This window comes from Phyllobates terribilis, unplaced genomic scaffold (genome assembly GCF_046119375.1).
Source record: "Phyllobates terribilis strain yellow unplaced genomic scaffold, ASM4611937v1 Scaffold_1__5_contigs__length_1240528914, whole genome shotgun sequence".
Taxonomy (NCBI): Eukaryota; Metazoa; Chordata; class Amphibia; order Anura; family Dendrobatidae; genus Phyllobates; species Phyllobates terribilis.
Genome location: NW_027362761.1, coordinates 1074856094 through 1074873991, shown reverse-complemented (window position 1 = coordinate 1074873991; position 17898 = coordinate 1074856094). Strand labels below are relative to the sequence as shown.

General features: G+C 41.9%; 1 protein-coding gene across 3 annotated transcripts in view; it reads right to left on the bottom strand.

Moving 5' to 3' along the window:
* TEC (tec protein tyrosine kinase) overlaps positions 1-17898 on the bottom strand; it is a 219320-nt gene that overhangs the window by 47707 nt on the left and 153715 nt on the right. For all 3 annotated transcript variants that reach the window (XM_073645530.1, XM_073645528.1, XM_073645529.1), the window contains 4 exons: positions 15096-15224; positions 9664-9698; positions 8302-8492; positions 3909-3974 (listed from right to left, as the gene is read on the bottom strand). In XM_073645530.1, the coding sequence (XP_073501631.1) occupies positions 3909-3974; positions 8302-8492; positions 9664-9698; positions 15096-15224 (421 nt within the window). The remainder of the gene's footprint in view (positions 1-3908; positions 3975-8301; positions 8493-9663; positions 9699-15095; positions 15225-17898) is intronic.

The window sequence follows — 17898 nt, the reverse complement described above, 5'->3', positions numbered from 1 at the left end:
TACCATGTGAAACTAGCTCCAAGCCGGTCAGGCTATGTCTACGTTCTCACCAAAGTAGACCACTACTCCCGGTTCCTGGTAGTAGTGCCAGTGAAGGATCAGGCGGCTAAGACGGCAGCCAAAGCGTTTCAACAACACTTTTGTCGCTCGCACGGTTACCCTGAACAACCAAGGCACAGCCTTTGAAGCAGAAGTGTTTCAGGAATTCTGTATCTTGTACGGCTGCAAGACAATAAGGACGACGCCGTATCATCCCCAGACCAATGGGTTATGCGAGAAAATGAACCAGGTAGTAATAGACCTGTTGAAGACGCTGCCCCTTGAAGAGCGTAGCCTGTGGTCAGAGAAGTTACCGGATTTGGTAGACCTATATAACCACATCCCGGTGAACTCAACCAACTGTACACCCGTCTACCTGATGAAGGCAAGACCTGGCAAGTTACCCATTGACTTAGACATGGGAGTTTTAACACCTGAGACGACATCACCAGATGCAGACTGGGATACGGAGCGGCAGCAACAATACCGCAAGGTGCAAGAATGTGTAGAAAGAAATTTGTCCCAGGCGAGACAGAGGCAGGAAAGAACTTATAATCAGCACGCACCTGCAGTTCCCTTGTCACCTGGAGAACAGGTACTCAAAAGGAAGAGAAGACTTCACAAATTAGACGATCAGTGTGAGGTTAAGCCATACACCGTCTTACCTTCAAATTTCGACACCACCAAGGTATGCCTCATCAGTAAAGATGGAGGAGAGACTTCGGCGGCAGTCTTAAGAAACCACCTAAAGATATGTCCTGATCAATTGAGACACCAAGAGGAAGACCAAAACAGCCCCCAGCACACAGAAAAGGTGGAAGAGACGGTCCAAACCATCCTTGGAGAATTTCCCCGGTCTTGGACGCAGGTGAACCAAGCAATCGTGGTACCTGTTCTGACTTTCCCCAAGTAGCCTTACCAGAAGCCGCAGAGACTCTAGAACAGCTGGGAGAACAGACGGCCCCAGCAACAGATGCCACAACCGCAGTGGAACGAGTGAATCTACCCCCTGCTAGCGGTGAATCTGTCAGTACCAAGGTGAGTATAGGAGTTCGCAGAAGGCAATCTGGTATACCAGTACTATGTAGGTCCACAAGTAGGATAGTGAATAGTGCACCCACCACACCAGCGGTAGATACTAGAGACCTGGGTAGGTCATTAGCAATAACTGTACTGCGTAGATCAACCCGTAGTACCAGAGGTCAGCTCCCTGCCCGTTATAGGGACTAAGGTGTAATAAGATAATAGTGTATAGTATATAATTGCAACCGTTAAGCATGAGAGCCTACAGAGACTTCCTGTAAGAACTTTAAGCAATCGTGAATGCATATAGTTATTATATTTATGGACAAATGGACCACAAGACTAGATGTGGTCAGAGCAATATTGAGTAAAGTTAATTGCTAGCCTTGAAAATAAACCGCAGGCGTGGCCAAAAACCAGGCCCACCGACAGAGTGCCCTGAAGCCACGCCCAGGGACGATACACAAAGTGGGTTAAGGCGGTTCCCACCAACCAACCTTCAGGTACCCGCAAAAAGACAATTCCTGGATAGTGGCGTAAAGAATAAGCGCCGCAATGACTGCTCCCAATTTTAGCTTGTTGGAACCAAAGCACTGAAGTGTCCAACAATGAGACCGGATCTAAATCCCATTGAACACCTGTGGAGCGATCTTAAAATTGCTGTTGGGAGAAGGCCCCTTCAAATATGAGACACCTGGAGCAGTTTGCAAAAGAAGAATGGTCCAAAATTCCAGTTGAGAGGTGTAAGAAGCTTGTTGATGGTTATAGGAAGCCGTTGATTGCAGTTTTTCATTCCAAAAGGTGTGCAACCAAATATTAAATAGAGGGTGCCAACAATTTTGTCCTGACCATTTTTTGGGTTGTGTGTGAAATTATGTCCAATTTGCCTTTTTTCTCTGTTTTTTTAGTGATGTTCCAAAACAAACAAAGGAAATAAACATGTGTATAACAAACCAGGTGTAATTGCAATAATTTTATGGGAGAAAAACGGCACTTCATTTTCTGAAACGATTTCGAGGGTGCCAACACATTTGGCCATGACTGTATGTATACTTTAGTGATTAAGAACATTGCAGGATTTAAAAAAAAATTGCTTTGTGTCCCTATTTATTGAGACATGCACCATATATTTTTTGTCAGTGGACATGTGTGAGAGCTTGTTTTTTGCATGTTTAGCATTGTGCGATACATGCAAAGTTTTGATAACTTTTTTTATTGCTATTTTAGGGAAGCCAAATATTTGTATATTTTACATTTCTTTATTTTTGAATATGGAAAACGAGGGGTGATTTAGACTTTTATTTTAATATGTTTTAAAACATTTTTAAATTTTTACTTTTAGTTCCCTAGGTGACTTGAACTTGTGATTATTTGATTAATTTTACTATATTCACATATTCTAGTATATAGTAGAATTACTGATCTCTTATAAATCCCAGCTATGAGGTAGGCCGGTGGCTGCAATGGCACTATCGGCTACTCGCAATTGTTCTAGGTGCCTGGCGAGAGCTGCATGTAGATGCTGCGGCTCAGTCAATAAATGGTTTTCTTTCCCTCTAAGCCCATACACAAGACAACCATTATCTCTACAACACTAAATATAATTCCATAAAGGCCCATGTGCACAGGATGATGATTGGCAAATGAAGAAAACCGCTCGTTCCTGATCATGATCTATGTAAACGACGATGAGCAAGCAAAATTAATCATTTGTACTGCATAGAAACCTTCAATTTTGGCAGCACATCACCTAGCGTAAACAGCGAATGTGCTGCTGAAGACATGCACGCCCCTAGTGAATGGGGCCATAAACTATCAGCAATCAACAAGCAAATAGTCGTTTAGAGCTCATTTATGGCAAAACTCAGCCAGTTTACAGTATTGGCCAAAAGATTTGAGACATATTTTGGTTTTCACAGTTTGTTTATGCAGTGTTTTTAGATCTTTTAGTCAGATGTTTCTATAGTTACTGAAGTACATTTATAAGTATTTCAGAAGTTTTTAAACTTTTATTGAAAAATCCATCAAATGCATGCAAAGACTCAATATTAATATTGTTGACCCTTATTTTTCAAGACTTCTGCCTTTCGCTCTGGCAGCTGGGTCAAAATCTTGACTAATAATAATCTGTGCTTGTCTAATCAGTGCTTGGAGTTTATCAAAGTTTCTATATTTTGTTTGTCCACTCACTTTTTGAGGACTGACCACAGGTTCTCAATGAGATTGAGATCTGGGGAGATTCCTGGCATGGACCCAACATTTCAATGTTTTGCTCACTAAGCCACTTAGATATCACTTTTACCTTGTGACATGGTCTCCATCATATTGGAAAAAGCATTGTTCATCACCAAAATGCTCTTGGATGGTGGGGAGAAATTGCTCGTGGAGGAGATTTAGATACTATTCTTTATTCATGGCAGTGATCTTAGGCAAAATTGTAAGTGAGCCCCCACCATGGATGAAAAGACCCCACACATGAATGGTTGATTTACATTTTCAATTCATCTGGTCACTTTTCATAACAATCTGGAGTTAATGTAATTTGCCAACAAAAAACTGGAGCAGCAAACTTTTCAAAAAACAAAAATTTGTGTCAGTCTCAACTTTTGGCCATGACTGTAATTGGGGTCTTTAATTGTTCCCCATTCTTTAAAAGGAGAGAAGTGGGAGCCAGGTTTCAGCCAGCCAGGGGAGAGAGGTAAAGGGAAAAAAATGAATACAAAGCTATTAGAAAGTTGTTTTATTCTAATAACATGGCCACTTTTGATATAATAAAATCCTGGACCGGTGTGAGCTATTAGATTAGTGGCCCATGCCAGTAGACACGTTCTTCCAACAATACTTACGGATACTGGTCTAAGTTGTCTTGTTTTTTTTCTGTCACATAGTTGCTAGGAATATAACCTTCGTATCTGAATCAACAGACAAAAAAACAGTTACGGAAAGAAATGTTCTTTCAACAGCTGGAAATTATGCAAATAGTGACTTGAAGAACAAGTATAGGTAAAATGTTGATCAGTCATATCCAAGCTATGTGGTTTGTGCCATTAAACCCATTTCACAAATTATAAGTACCGCTCATGTATTACTGTAAATGGATTTTCTATTTTAATTTACATTTTCCATTATATGGATGATTGAAGCAAGCCGTGGGCTGAAGGCTTCGTGTAATATGTGACAATGAGAAAGTGAAGACGATGGTCCTTTATATTAACATAAAGACAATTAGTATGTTATTTTGTGGAGTAGAGCGAATGCATAGAGTGGTGATGTTAGAGATCAGAACAATAGGATTAAAAGGCTGTGTGCATACGGTGCGTTTTCACGCCGTTTTTTTCCTCGCCGAAATGGCCCAAAAACACTAGGTAATCCTTGTGCCAGTTAATGCAATGATAATCCTGAAGTGCTGTGCACATGATCAGGAATTTTCCTGTCAGGATTGTTTTGCGTTTAAATCTGCAGCATGACAATTCTTTGTGCGTTTTTTGCAGCGCTTTTCACCCATTGACTTCAATTGAGTCAGTCAAATCCGCAGCAAAAACGCAGGTATAAAAATATTTGAGGATTTGCTGCGTATCTGTGCTGTGTATTTGACTGACTTAATTCAAGTCAAGGAGTCAAAAACGCGTCAAAAATGCACAAAGAATTGTTTGCAGGAGACTAATCCTCTTGATAACAGTGGAAGCAGGCGCCGTTGAGGGGAGAAGTAGTCTCCTCAGCCGACACCTGTGCTCCATGTATAAAAAAAAAAAAAAAAAAGGTAAAATTGCTATTACAACAAACACTTCATACTCACCTATCCGCCGTACCCAGAGTGTCCCACAGCAATCCGATCAGCCGGCAGCACTCTATACACTGGTGCAGTACGTGGGGCCACTGGAGCTCGTCAGCTGATCATCAGTTGATTGAACTCCAGTGACCTCACTCCTGGCAACGCAGTGCTATACAGTGACAGAAGTGATTACACTCCTGTCAGTGTATAGAGTGCTTTCCTCTAGAACAGTCAAACCAATGATTGCTGGTGTGACTGCTCTAGAAGTGACCCAGATCGTCGTGGTACACTGGATTATGTCATCACGTTGGACATGTGAGGGGTATGGTTGTTTTTTATTTATTTTATTTTTTTCTTCAGGTGACAAAGGCTTCAGCGGAATGGACGTTATACTCACCTAACGGTGGGCTTCATGTCAGCTGCAGCTGCCAATACAAGGCTGGCATGAACCCCAACCCTATTAGTCCACTTGCCACCGAACCGGGGCAAGTGGGAAGAGCAGAGACTAAGCGCCAGATTTGGCGCATCTTATGGATGCGTGATTTCTGGGGTGGCTGAGAGCTGATATTATTAGCTTCCGAGGGGGCCACGATCCATGGCCCCTTCCTTACCTGACAAGCCTTTTCTGGTTAGATTTTATAGGGGGGCCTTATGTCAATTTTTTTTGTTGGGGTCTCCCGGTAATCTAGCCAGTAAAGGCTAAGCAAACAGCTGTGAGCTGTTATTAATAGCCAGGGAACATTTTGGTCTAGTGGCCCCTTCCCCGGCTAGCAATATCAGCCCCCAGTGGTTGGCTTTCCCTCTGCTGGTTATGAAAATAATGCGGGAGCCCACGCCATTTTTTTAAATTAAGGGTATGTGTCCATGATCCGGACATAGCAACGCTTTGGAAGCAGCATATTTTTGAACACGTGTTCACTAAACCATGCAGATTTACCGTATTCAATACATTCTAGTGGTCAAATTTCTGTTGTGGAGACTAGGGACTCCGAAAGAGAATTTGACAAGCTGTGGTCCTGAAAGATGTGAAGCATGTCAGTGTCCACAGGTGATCCACAGCCTCTGATGCACGCAGAGTGGACATGGGATTTCTAGAAATATCATCCACTATGCTGTAACATCTGCCTGATGTGGGTTTGATGCTGCATAAATACACAGCGTCAAACCCACAGCATTTCCTGGTCATGGGCACGTACCCAAACTCAGCCGCAGCATGTCAATTTATGTAGCAGAGACAAAGGCAGAATCTGCATTTTTTGCATTGAAGGAGTTGTCTTCTACTTTAAAACACATTTTAAATGGGCCCAAGGAGGTGGGAAAATTACCTGACCAGCGCCACTTCTCCTTACTGTGTCTCCACTTTACTTTCTTCTGTGGGATCGGTAATGTAACCACTGATTGGCAGCAGCCTTCCTATTTCATCCAAATCAAGAGTGATGGTTTCATCCAGCTTGGACAGCATATAAATTCTGCAGCCCATCAGGGCTGCTGATTGGTTACAGTGGTCACCTGAGTGTACCCACTACAATAAGAAGAAGGCAGGAGACTGGTAGGGCATATAGTGTGGAGGAGTAGCAATGGTCAGGTAGTGTCATGAATGTGCTGCACTCTGCTGGGACCTGTGGTGCATCTGGGATTAGAAGATCACAGCGGTTAGCTGATCACAGGTCCTCTTTGATATCTGTGAGGTCATTCATGAGTTAAACAGGTTTATGGTTTCTTGTGGTATGGAAGGGGTTAAGAATTCCTTGTTTAAACTCTGCTGACTTTTCTGGTGTCTGCTGTGGCTTATTGGGACCACTCCCCTTTCATTACTTAAACCCTCTCCTAGCTTCCACCCATGCCAGCTATGGAGTTTCTATTCTGTGCCTTACTTCTATGGAGCAGGTGTTCCTGAAGAAGCTGTGGTGTTCCTTTTGATTCCAGTGTAGTTCTATTTGTTTGTGTGTCTCATTCCCTGTGTTGTCTTATCATAGAACTAAGACTAGTGTCTTGCTGTCCTTCACACTATCCAGGGCAAGGCCCAGGGTCATCCAGGGCTTAGGCACACGACAGCACATGACAGCACATGGGGGGCGGGGGGACCCGTCTAGGGCAATAGGGACAGCAGGGTTCAGTATTAAGTCAGTGTTGAGGGGTCACCATCTTCTCCCTCTCCTTATTGTCAGGGCTCTCCTTTACCCATTTCCCCACCTCTCTTTGTGTTGCACACCGGGCATCTCTCTTCCCTGTTTTTTTATTTTGGTTTTCTCCCCACTACCATGGCTTGACTTAGAATGTGCTTCAAAATAGTGGGAAACCTCTCTAAAGAGAACCTACCGGCTCCTCTGAAATGTCTGTTTTAGTAAATACTTATAGAAAATGTCATCCAGAATTGTTATTTAAAGGTGAATACAACTCTGAATTGTGCCACTCCTCTGGTATTCCCCATAGAAATGTACTAATACATTGACAATTGGGTGTTTCCATTAATCTTATCAGAGGGGTGTGTTAATACACAACATGTTAATATCAGTACTGATTAGACAGTGTCAGACTGTTTAGAGACACGCCCCCAACTGGTAACACCCAGATGTATATTTAGTCATAAATTTGTAGGAAGAGGAACAGAGGAATAGTACAACACAGAGTCATAGGACAAAATGGCAAAGAACTGGTATATTATGGAGCTGAGAGGTCCTCTTTAGGCTATGTTCACATGTTGCATTTTTGCAGGGGGTTTTTTTCAGCATTTTTTTATGCAAACTGAAAACTGCTTGTTACAGCATCAGCAAAAGCTATAAGATTTCAGAAATCTCATTCACAAGCTTGGGCTTTTTTTCCTAATTGAATTGGAAAACTGCAGCGTTTTTGAAATATGCAGCATGTCACTTCTTTCAGCGTTTTTACATTTGGTCACCCGCAGAAAACAATGAGAAAAATGCAACCAAGTGTTTTTGGTGAATAAAACTAACTATATTAAACATGTACTATTGATAAATGACACATATAATCTGCACCAAAAAAAACGCAGCAAAACCTGCTTTTTGTAAGTAGCTTCTTTACTGTCAAGACAGCAGGTTTCGCCTGCAGAAAAAAAAAGCGCTGCAAAAACGCAACGTGTGAACATAGTCTTAAGGTCACAATAGCAGCAGCATGAAGGACAACACAGCACGGACATCCAGCTATTGCTTCACTATGTCTAGTCTGCAATTCTCTGAATTTTATTATTAACGGCCTTCAGCTTGATCTGAAGCCATGGCGACTTAATGGAAGATTGATCTTGTGCAAGCCTAGATCGGTCCACCAAGGTCTTCTCCGATATTATTTTCGCCTTGTTCCTTATATTCTTCCGACAATGGCATTCAATTAATACTACTGTATTTTCATGATGCAAACCACGTGGCCAAATTGCACATAACCACTGCACCAGTACTGCACTGTGTGAACCAACACAGTTCTATCAGACACATTGTGTGTTTCCTTACCCATGTTTATTTCTTGCTCTCCACCAATGCACATCCTTCCTTTCCAAAATCATATATTCTTCCATTGCAACCAAACGAAGGTCATGTGGCTCCACTGGATGGAAATCAAACAGAGCAACCACTAATTCCTCTTTGTGTTCATGATCGTCCTCTATATGGTGTTCTGGAGGTGGTGGAAGTGGAGGACCTTGCTGGAAAAGGTAATAAGAATGTAGTCACACAGGAATGTAATGGCACAACACAAAGTCACAACACAAAGTCACAACCTGATCCAGCACTGTGCCATAAGAGTAAAACAAGGAAAAATGCATGATAACCATCCGCACTGAATCCTGCCTTGGTATAAGACTTTTTCACTTTATCTTGCTCTTCTATCACATAAACAACAAAAAACTCCACAAATATTATATGCAGTAGTTTAAAAAGTAGCACCAAGCTACAAAAAAAAACACGGTTTTCGCAAGACTATATGAACTGAATATTAAACATGGATTTGGTTTGGATTTCACGCCAGCCCGTATCCCATTCATGTTGGTCAAATACATTTTTAGTGGATTTTTATAGGAACTGCAAAAAAAATCTGCTATGACAACAGTTAGCATGCTACTTATTTCAAATAATTTTCGCACATTTCTGCCCACGTTAGCATACCCTAAAACTACAAAGTAGTATTTGAAACTACATTGTGGCCCGTGTCATAAGACATGGTGATATATTTAGTATTTTGAAAGGACTGTCCAGAATTATTAAAAAAATGGTTATTTTTTGCCTAGAAACTGCAATATTCCATGAGCTGTTTGATGATGCACTGCAGTAATACAGTAACAAATTCTTATATTTAATGTCCAAATGCAGTATATCTCACCATGATCAGAGTCTGGTTGCATCTATTTTCGGAGGTGCTTGTTAGCTTTGCTGTATAGACTGGGGCAGGGTAATGAGAGCTCTATTGTATTGCTAGAAGCTTATATAAAGTAATACAGCAAAGTTATATACAAATAAACAATGTATTTTACTACACATATTGCGAGCCACTTGAAATGTGTAATGGTCATTAAAATTGAATCTTTCACCAAATTTTTGCTATGTAATCCGAGAGCAGCATGATGTAGGGGCTGAGACCCTGATTCCAGCGATGTGTCACTTACTGGGCTGTGTTTTGATGTTTCAATAAAATCAGCGTTTTGTTAGCAGGAGATTATTACTAGAGGATTACACAGCTCAGCATTCTGAGCTCTGCTAGATCTACAGCAGAGACAACTGTAATTGAGTCTCTGTCCCTATATCATGCTGCTGTCACATTACAAAGCAAAAAACAGATCACCCTTAATATCATTACTTAGTTCGATCTTCTTCTCTTACCTCATCTGGCGTAGGAGGCGGAGGCTTCCTTGGAACTATATGAAGGAAAATACATAGATTAATTTTTTGGACTAAGGCCCTATGTGCAGAGAAATGGAGAAAGTGTCCTTACATAATGGGGCTAATTTGGTCCTCATAATGAATCTCTTGGAATTGTGAATTGTTTAGGAGTTCTGAGCAGTTGGCTTTGGCGTTTTGTATGTTATGTGAAAAAGGGTAAGCCTACTCCACGGTAGTAAAACATTTGGCAGGAATATCAGTTTTTCTTAAAAATATTTGGTGCACTTCCATTAAATAACCATTTTACAGTGAAGAGAATTTTAAAGGATTATAAGACAGATCATTGTGTTCGGGATGGCAGGTGTCCTATTACCCCGGCCATTCTGAGGGATGTTTGTTCGGTTTCAATGTCTTGTTGTTTTAATGCATTGGAGTACAAATCATTAGACCACCTGATCTTTCTCTTCTTTCTCCTTTTACTAGTCGCAGGCGACATCTCCCCCAACCCTGGGCCCCCCTCCACTAGCGTACACCACTCTCCTCCAGCTGCATATAGAAACCCTGCTAATCTTATTAACGTTCAGTGCATGCCCTCTCCTATTGATTTCCATTGCGCTCTCTGGAACGCACGGTCTGTGTGTAACAAACTAACTTACATCCATGATTTTTTCCTCTCTAATTCTCTTAACCTTCTGGCTATCACAGAAACCTGGATTCAGCAGCTAGACACCACCGCTGCTGCTGCTCTCTCGTTTGGTGGGCTGAAATTTTCACATACCGCCAGACATGGCAACAGACAGGGTGGAGGTGTTGGTCTGCTCCTTTCCTCACAATGTGCTTTCCAGGTCATCCCCCCGGTTCCCTCACTTATGTTTCCTTCCTTTGAAGTCCACACCATCAGACTCTTTAAACCCTTCTCCCTGCGAGTGGCAGTCGTGTATCGCCCTCCAGGCTCCGCCCGCCAGTTCTTGGATCACTTTGCCACCTGGCTTCCTCACTTTCTATCCTGTGACATCCCCACCCTCATCATGGGCGACTTTAACATCCCCATCGATGATCCCCTCTCCCAATCTGCCTCTCATCTACTTTCTCTAACTTCTTCATTCCGTCTCTCACAGTTTACGAATTCTCCTACCCATGAAGACGGGAACACTCTGGACCTGTTTTTTTCCAGTCTCTGCTTGCTGGACGACTTTACCAACTCCCCTCTCCCGCTCTCGGACCACAACCTTCTCTCCTTCTCTGTTAAGAATTGTCTCCTCACCCGGGACACCCCCACTTACCACACTTATAGGAATACACGTACCATTAATACCCAGCAGCTTATGGACAATCTCCACACATCTTTAGCCCCCATCTCCTCCTTCTCCTGTCCAGACTTGGCATTGTCACACTACAACAATACACTGAAGAGCGCCCTAGATGAAGCAGCTCCTTCTACTTGCAGAAAGATCCGACACAGACAACGGCAGCCCTGGCACACGATGCAAACACGCTTTCTTCAACGTTGCTCGAGGTGTGCTGAGCGTCAGTGGAGAAAATCTCTTTTAGCAGAGGACTTCATCCACTATAAATTCATGCTCAAAACCTATAACTCTGCCCTTCATCTGGCCAAACAATCCTACTTCACCACCCTCATCACTTCAATGTCCAACAACCCAAAACGACTTTTCGAAACCTTAAACTCCCTCCTGAAACCTAAAGCACAGGCCCCCACCACCAACCTCAGCAGTGAGGATCTGGCCACTTATTTCTTGGAAAAAATCAACCACATCCATCAGGACATCTCAGCCCAATCTCCTCAGTGCCTGGATCCCCTTCCCTACTGCACTTCAAGCTCACTAGCCATCTTTGAGCCTGTCACAGAAGAAGAGGTTACCCAGCTCCTCGCTTCTTCTCGGCCTACAACCTGCAACAGTGACCCCATTCCTTCACATCTCCTGCAGTCCCTCTCACCGGTGGTCACCACTCACCTGACTAAAATATTTAACCTCTCTCTTTCGTCAGGTATCTTTCCCTCCTCATTTAAACATGCCATCATAACCCCTTTACTTAAAAAGCCATCCCTGGACCACAACTGCACTGCTAACTATAGACCTGTCTCTAATCTTCCCTTTATCTCTAAACTCCTGGAACGCTTGGTCCACTCCCGTCTAATCCGCTATCTCTCAGATAACTCTCTCCTCGACCCTCTACAATCTGGTTTCCGCTCCTTACACTCCACTGAAACTGCCCTCACTAAAGTCTCTAATGATCTACTAACAGCCAAATCCAAAGGTCACTGCTCCCTGCTGATTCTCCTGGATCTCTCTGCAGCATTTGACACTGTGGATCACCAGCTCCTCCTCACTATGCTCCGCTCTATAGGCCTCAAGGAAACCGTTCTCTCCTGGTTCTCCTCCTACCTCTCTGACCGCTCCTTCACTGTATCTTTTGCCGGCTCCTCTTCCCCTCCTCATCCCCTTACTATCGGGGTTCCTCAGGGCTCAGTCCTAGGCCCCCTCCTCTTCTCTCTATACACTGCCCCTATTGGACAAACAATCAGCAGATTTGGGTTCCAGTATCATCTCTATGCTGACGACACCCAACTATACACTTCTTCCCCTGACATCACCCCTACCCTAATACAAAACACCAAGGATTGTTTATCTGCTGTGTCTAGCATCATGTCCTCCCTCTATCTCAAATTGAATCTCTCCAAAACTGAACTTCTTGTGTTTCCCCCCTCTAGTAACCTAACTCTACCTAATATCGAAATTACCTTGGAGGGGTCAACCATAACTCCCAAGCAGCACCCCCGCTGCCTTGGGGTCATATTCGACACTAACCTTTCCTTTACTCCCTATATCCGATCACTCACTCGCTCTTGTCACCTGCATCTTAAAAACATCTCCAGAATCCAACCTTTTCTCACTTTGGAAACTGCTAAAACTCTTACTGTCGCTCTTATTCACTCTCGTCTGGACTACTGCAACTCTCTTCTGATCGGTCTCCCTCTTACCAAAATTTCCCCTCTCCAAACTGTCCTGAATGCGGCAGCCAGGGTCGTACTTATGTCCAGCTGCTTCACCGATGCCTCCACCTTGTGCCAGTCATTACACTGGTTACCCATTCACTACAGGGTCCAATATAAACTCATTGCTCTCACCCACAAAGCTCTCTACAGTTCTGCACCACCTTATATCTCCTCTCTCATCTCAGTCTATCGTCCTACACGTGCCCTCCGTTCCACAAATGACCTAAGGCTAACATCCCCCATAATCCGAACCTCACACCTCCGTCTCCAAGACTTCTCTCGTGCTGCACCAGTTCTCTGGAATGCTCTACCCCAGACGATCCGATTGATGCCTAGCCCCGATGTCTTCAAGCGCGCTTTAAAAACCCATCTCTTTAAACAAGCCTACCACCTCAACTACTCAGTAAACTAACTTTCCCCTGTTCCCTCCTAAATACTATTCAGAATCTGCACCCTACTGTTCATCTGTTTCTACACCCTCCATGCACTCGATAACTGCACTCGGTAATTGAGTATTGCACTTTAACATACAGGCTGATGACCGGATCATACAGCTTTATATGATAATCCCGACTTATTATAATTGCCAGACCTGAAATAACAAGCACTTTCCACCTATTGTGTCCCCCCATTTCCATGTAGATTGTAAGCTTGCGAGCAGGGACCTCACTCCTGATGTAACTGTTAAACTGTCTCACCTTGTATTGAATTTATTGTTTGTACATGTCCCCGCTTAATTGTAAAGTGCTGCGGAATATGTTGGCGCTATATAAATAAAAATTATTATTATTATTATTATTGGAGTCTGTGCTTTTTTTCAGCAGCTGCTTCCTTATTATTTTTCGGTGCACTGAGGATTGGGGAGCTGCTCCCGAGGGGTAAGCTGGGGTCAGAAGGTTTGAGGTTAAAGCAGGTGTCAGTTAGAGAAAATAATATGGTAGTCCACAGCGTGAGGTCAAAAACAAATCAAGCCGGTAAAGGCGCCAGCTTAAAATTAATGTGTTTCCCGGATGCTAATATATGTCCAGTTTGTGTAATTAACGTTTATTTGAGCGTGTTCCCCGTTGGGGGGTGAGCATAAGCTGTGACGTCGGTCTGGTATGCCTCTGTCGCAGTTTCAATATAGAAGCATCCTACGGAAATGCCTGTTTAATTTGGGCTTAGCGGGTAAATACTTCTCTACACATTCTTTTCGTATTGGAGCTGTGACAAGAGGCTGGAAGATTAGGACTGGATGAGACAATTATAAAAAGGCTGGGAAAGTAGGAGTCAAACATGCAGCTGCAGTAACGGTGACACTTTAAAGGGAAGAGTCAGACGGCCATATGACTTGCACGGGGATCGCAACGCAATGCTCGGACTGGCTGGTGGCTCTCCCAACCTGAGCATGACAGCATGTATTTCTATGCAGCTGTCAAGCTCCACGCTCGAGGGAGACGCTGGCAAGTCCGAGTATTGCGTTGCGATCCCGTCTGAGTTATGCAGCCATCTGACTGTGCCATTAGAATCACAAATGTAAATGCTGCAGAAGATCAGCAATGGACACAGCACTGAGGATGGTGTGGTCACAAGTTTGGAAGGGGAGAATCTTTTTTTTTTTTTTCATTTCACCGAGCCTACTAATAAGAGGTTTTCTAGAGATGTTCAACCCTTTTGCATAAGACCTGACTCTTGCTAAAAAAAACAAGTTAAATACCTTGTAAAAATCAATGACCTCCCCTGATTTCCACTCTTTTTCCGTTTTGTGCTTTGTCCCTCCATTGAAGAGATGTTCACATTTGTTGCTTTTGGAGCGTAGCATGTGAAATCACAGCTTGACAAATATGATATCTCCCAGTATCCCTGGCCAATTATGTATATGCCTTACTCACTGAAGAGTTGCTAAAAAAATTGAATTAAATATCTTGTAAAAATTCCTGAGTTCACCTGATTCTGCCTTTGTTTTCCATTTTACACTGCGTCACTCCACTGCAGAGATATTCATAAGTATTGATTTCGGAGCACAATATGTGAAATCTTTGCTGGCAGACCAACTAGACATTTCTTTAGTGTCTTCTTTGCGGAAGTGCGCTTTCACCTTTCCCTTCCAGATGCTGGCAATCATAGCTCAATTTTCTTGAGCAAGTGACAGGTCATCTTTAAATGAGTAAGGCATATACATAATTTAGCAGAAATACTGGGAGAATCATAATTATCATACTTTTCCTCCAGTCTTTCAGTAGGTAAATGCCTGTTCTAGGTTATCATGTGTTCACACCAACACAAAAAGCATAAACGCTAGCTTGTATTCTGCTAACAGACATGGAAGGTAAGAGGGATACTTTTATTTCTCTGCGCTTATGTATTATTGGGTTTTAAACTTTAACAGGACAATGTAATGTAAGGAAGTAATAAAAAAAATTTCTTTCCTACTTACAATCATTAAACAGATTATATTCTTCACATCCAGGAGCCAACTTGTCGGTTTGCCTGCAGCACTGATACACACCATCTGCCCAAAACTGAGGATGGTACTTGGAAAATGTATTGTTATTATACTTTATTTCTATAGAGAAACCAAGATAAACTTTGTTATAGTTATGGAATATTACAAAATATTTAAAAAGGTTGTCCCAACTACTGAAAAAAAAGAATGTTGTATGATATCCATAAAATCTGTCAGCAAGACTTCACCCCCCTAACTATTCATATGTGCATGTAGTTCTTTCAAACACAAATCCAACAATACCTTTACATATTCCTCCAAAACTGAGAAATGTGGAAAACGCTACAGGTCACGGAAAATGGCGATTAAAGCAACATTTTTTTTTTTTTTTTCCACAAAATTTTCACATTTTTTTTTCACCACTTAAATATAAAAAAAAAACTATACATGTTTGGTATCTGCATAATCGTACTGACCAGGAGAATCAGACTGTCAGGTCAATTTTACCATATACTGAACAGTGTAAATAAAAACCCCAAATAACAATTGTGGAATTGAATTTTTTTTTGCAATTTCAATGCACTTGGATTTTTTTCCCATTTTTCAGTACACTATATGGTAGAATGAATGGTGTCATTCAAAAGTACAACTCATCCCCAAAAAGCAAGCCCTCAAATGGCTATACTGATAGAAAAGTAAAAAAGTTATGACTCTTAGAAGGGGAGGAAAAAAACGAGAAAAAAAAATATAGAAAATCGCCATGTCATGAAGGGGTTAATGGGTTCCCTGTTTTCTGTACTTCCTGCCCTGTCCAGCTAAACATGTGATCACTGCAGCCAGTCACTGGCTTCAGCAGTGATATATAATCACCACATTGGCCAGTGACTGGATGCAGTAGTCACCAGGGCTGTGGAGTCGGAGTCATGGAGTCGGAGCCCATTTTGATAGAGTCGGGAGTCTGTATAAATTGGGTACAGCAGTTCAATGCAGTTACTGGGGAATATTTTTTCATAAGAATTTGGGAAAGTTATGAAATGTCCTATAAATGTCTGTCCTATTCCTGATCTAAGGGTCTAGACTTTTAGCTGAGATGAATCTGTGCTACAGTAAATTTATCACTTAAACATGAGCCATGTATGAGGGAGTCGGAGTCGTGGTCATGGAAATTGAGGAGTCGGAGTCAGAGGTTTGGCTTATCGACTCCACAGCCCTGGTAGCCACAATTACAGAGACCAGGGGGAGATCCATGAAATTTTGAAACTGATAGTGGTTGGAGATTGGTAAAATGAATAATTCTTAATTTATTATCTAGTCTACATATAAATCAGAATACAGTATGTTAATACCTAGACTTATAAGCTAAGTGTGTTGTGTTGGGGATTTGTCAGGATTAAAGGTGTCTTTGATACTGAGAATTAGGTCATGGCCCCACTATCAGTATTTGGTCAGTATTTTTTCTCAGGAGTGGGAGACAAAACCAGGAGTGGGTGATAAATGCAGAATTGGTGACTTGTTTCTATTATACCTTTTCTGTGATTGTTCCTCACCTGGTTTTGGCTCCCACTCCTCAGAAAAAATACTGACCAAATACTGACCGAATACTGATAGTGGGGCCGTGGCCATACAGGCAGATACTTTTCCATCATGCAATATCATCACTGACGCATCTTATTAGCTGCAAATGTATTCTGTAACAGGACAATGGACACAAACATACAGTTAATGTCATTAGAAAACTATGTTCAGGTATAGAAGAACAGAGTCCTACATGTGATGATATGGCCCCTAGAAAGACCTGATCTCAACATCATCAAGTCTGTCTGAATTTACATTAAATCTCCAAGATGTTTGGAACAACATTGATGCCAAATTCTTTCAAAAACTGTGTGCAAAGGTACTTCAAAGAATTGATGATTTGATGCCGTTTTGATTGCAAATTAAAAAAGTAAAACAGTAAAAAACAAAAATGGAGAGCACCATCATATAATTGGGATCTTCCTACAGCATGTCATGAATAATACCATACCACCAAAAACAAAAGCAGAAGACATGCTATGAAACAGTGATCACCAAGATAAATATATACATTTTATTAATCAGAAAAAGATAAATACATATGCACTTCACACAAAAAGATGTTAAAAACACTTTAAAGCCCAAACAATACCTGCTGGGTAAGTGCCCGACTAGAACACTCAATCCGAGGTTACATCCCATATCCCTATGCATATAATACTGTACAATATTCTTGATGTTCAAATGCACCCTCAAGACCCCTTATAGCAATATATACTTCTGGGACGATTAAAGCTTGCATTAACAACGTTATCAAACAAAAAGCCGGCTGATGGCCCTTGATACATGCATAGTTTCTTATAGTGCTCAAAAGGTGTCCAATAATGAATAGATATAATATATTCCACAAATGAGTATATCTCACAAACCCCAGACCAAAAACAGAAAATTCAATGTAAACGTCCCAGAAAAGCACAGAAACTCGTTTTTAAGCCATGTATGGCCAAAGAAAAAAAAAAGGAAGGAAAAACAGTATGTATTGTCACCTACGTGCAGATAATCCTATAAGTCCAACCAGTCATTTAGTCAAAAAGAAGTTGAGCCCAAAGCATGCCCCTTAGGTACAGCAATGAATCTCTGGCTGGGCCAAAAGGGAAAAAAGAAGGAAAATAAAAAAGGAGAGGTGGAAGGGAGGGAGAAGGGCTTTTGATGGCAAATATTGTAAACTGATACAAATCTATAAATAATTCTATTTTTGGAAGCATTCTTATTTTTGCAG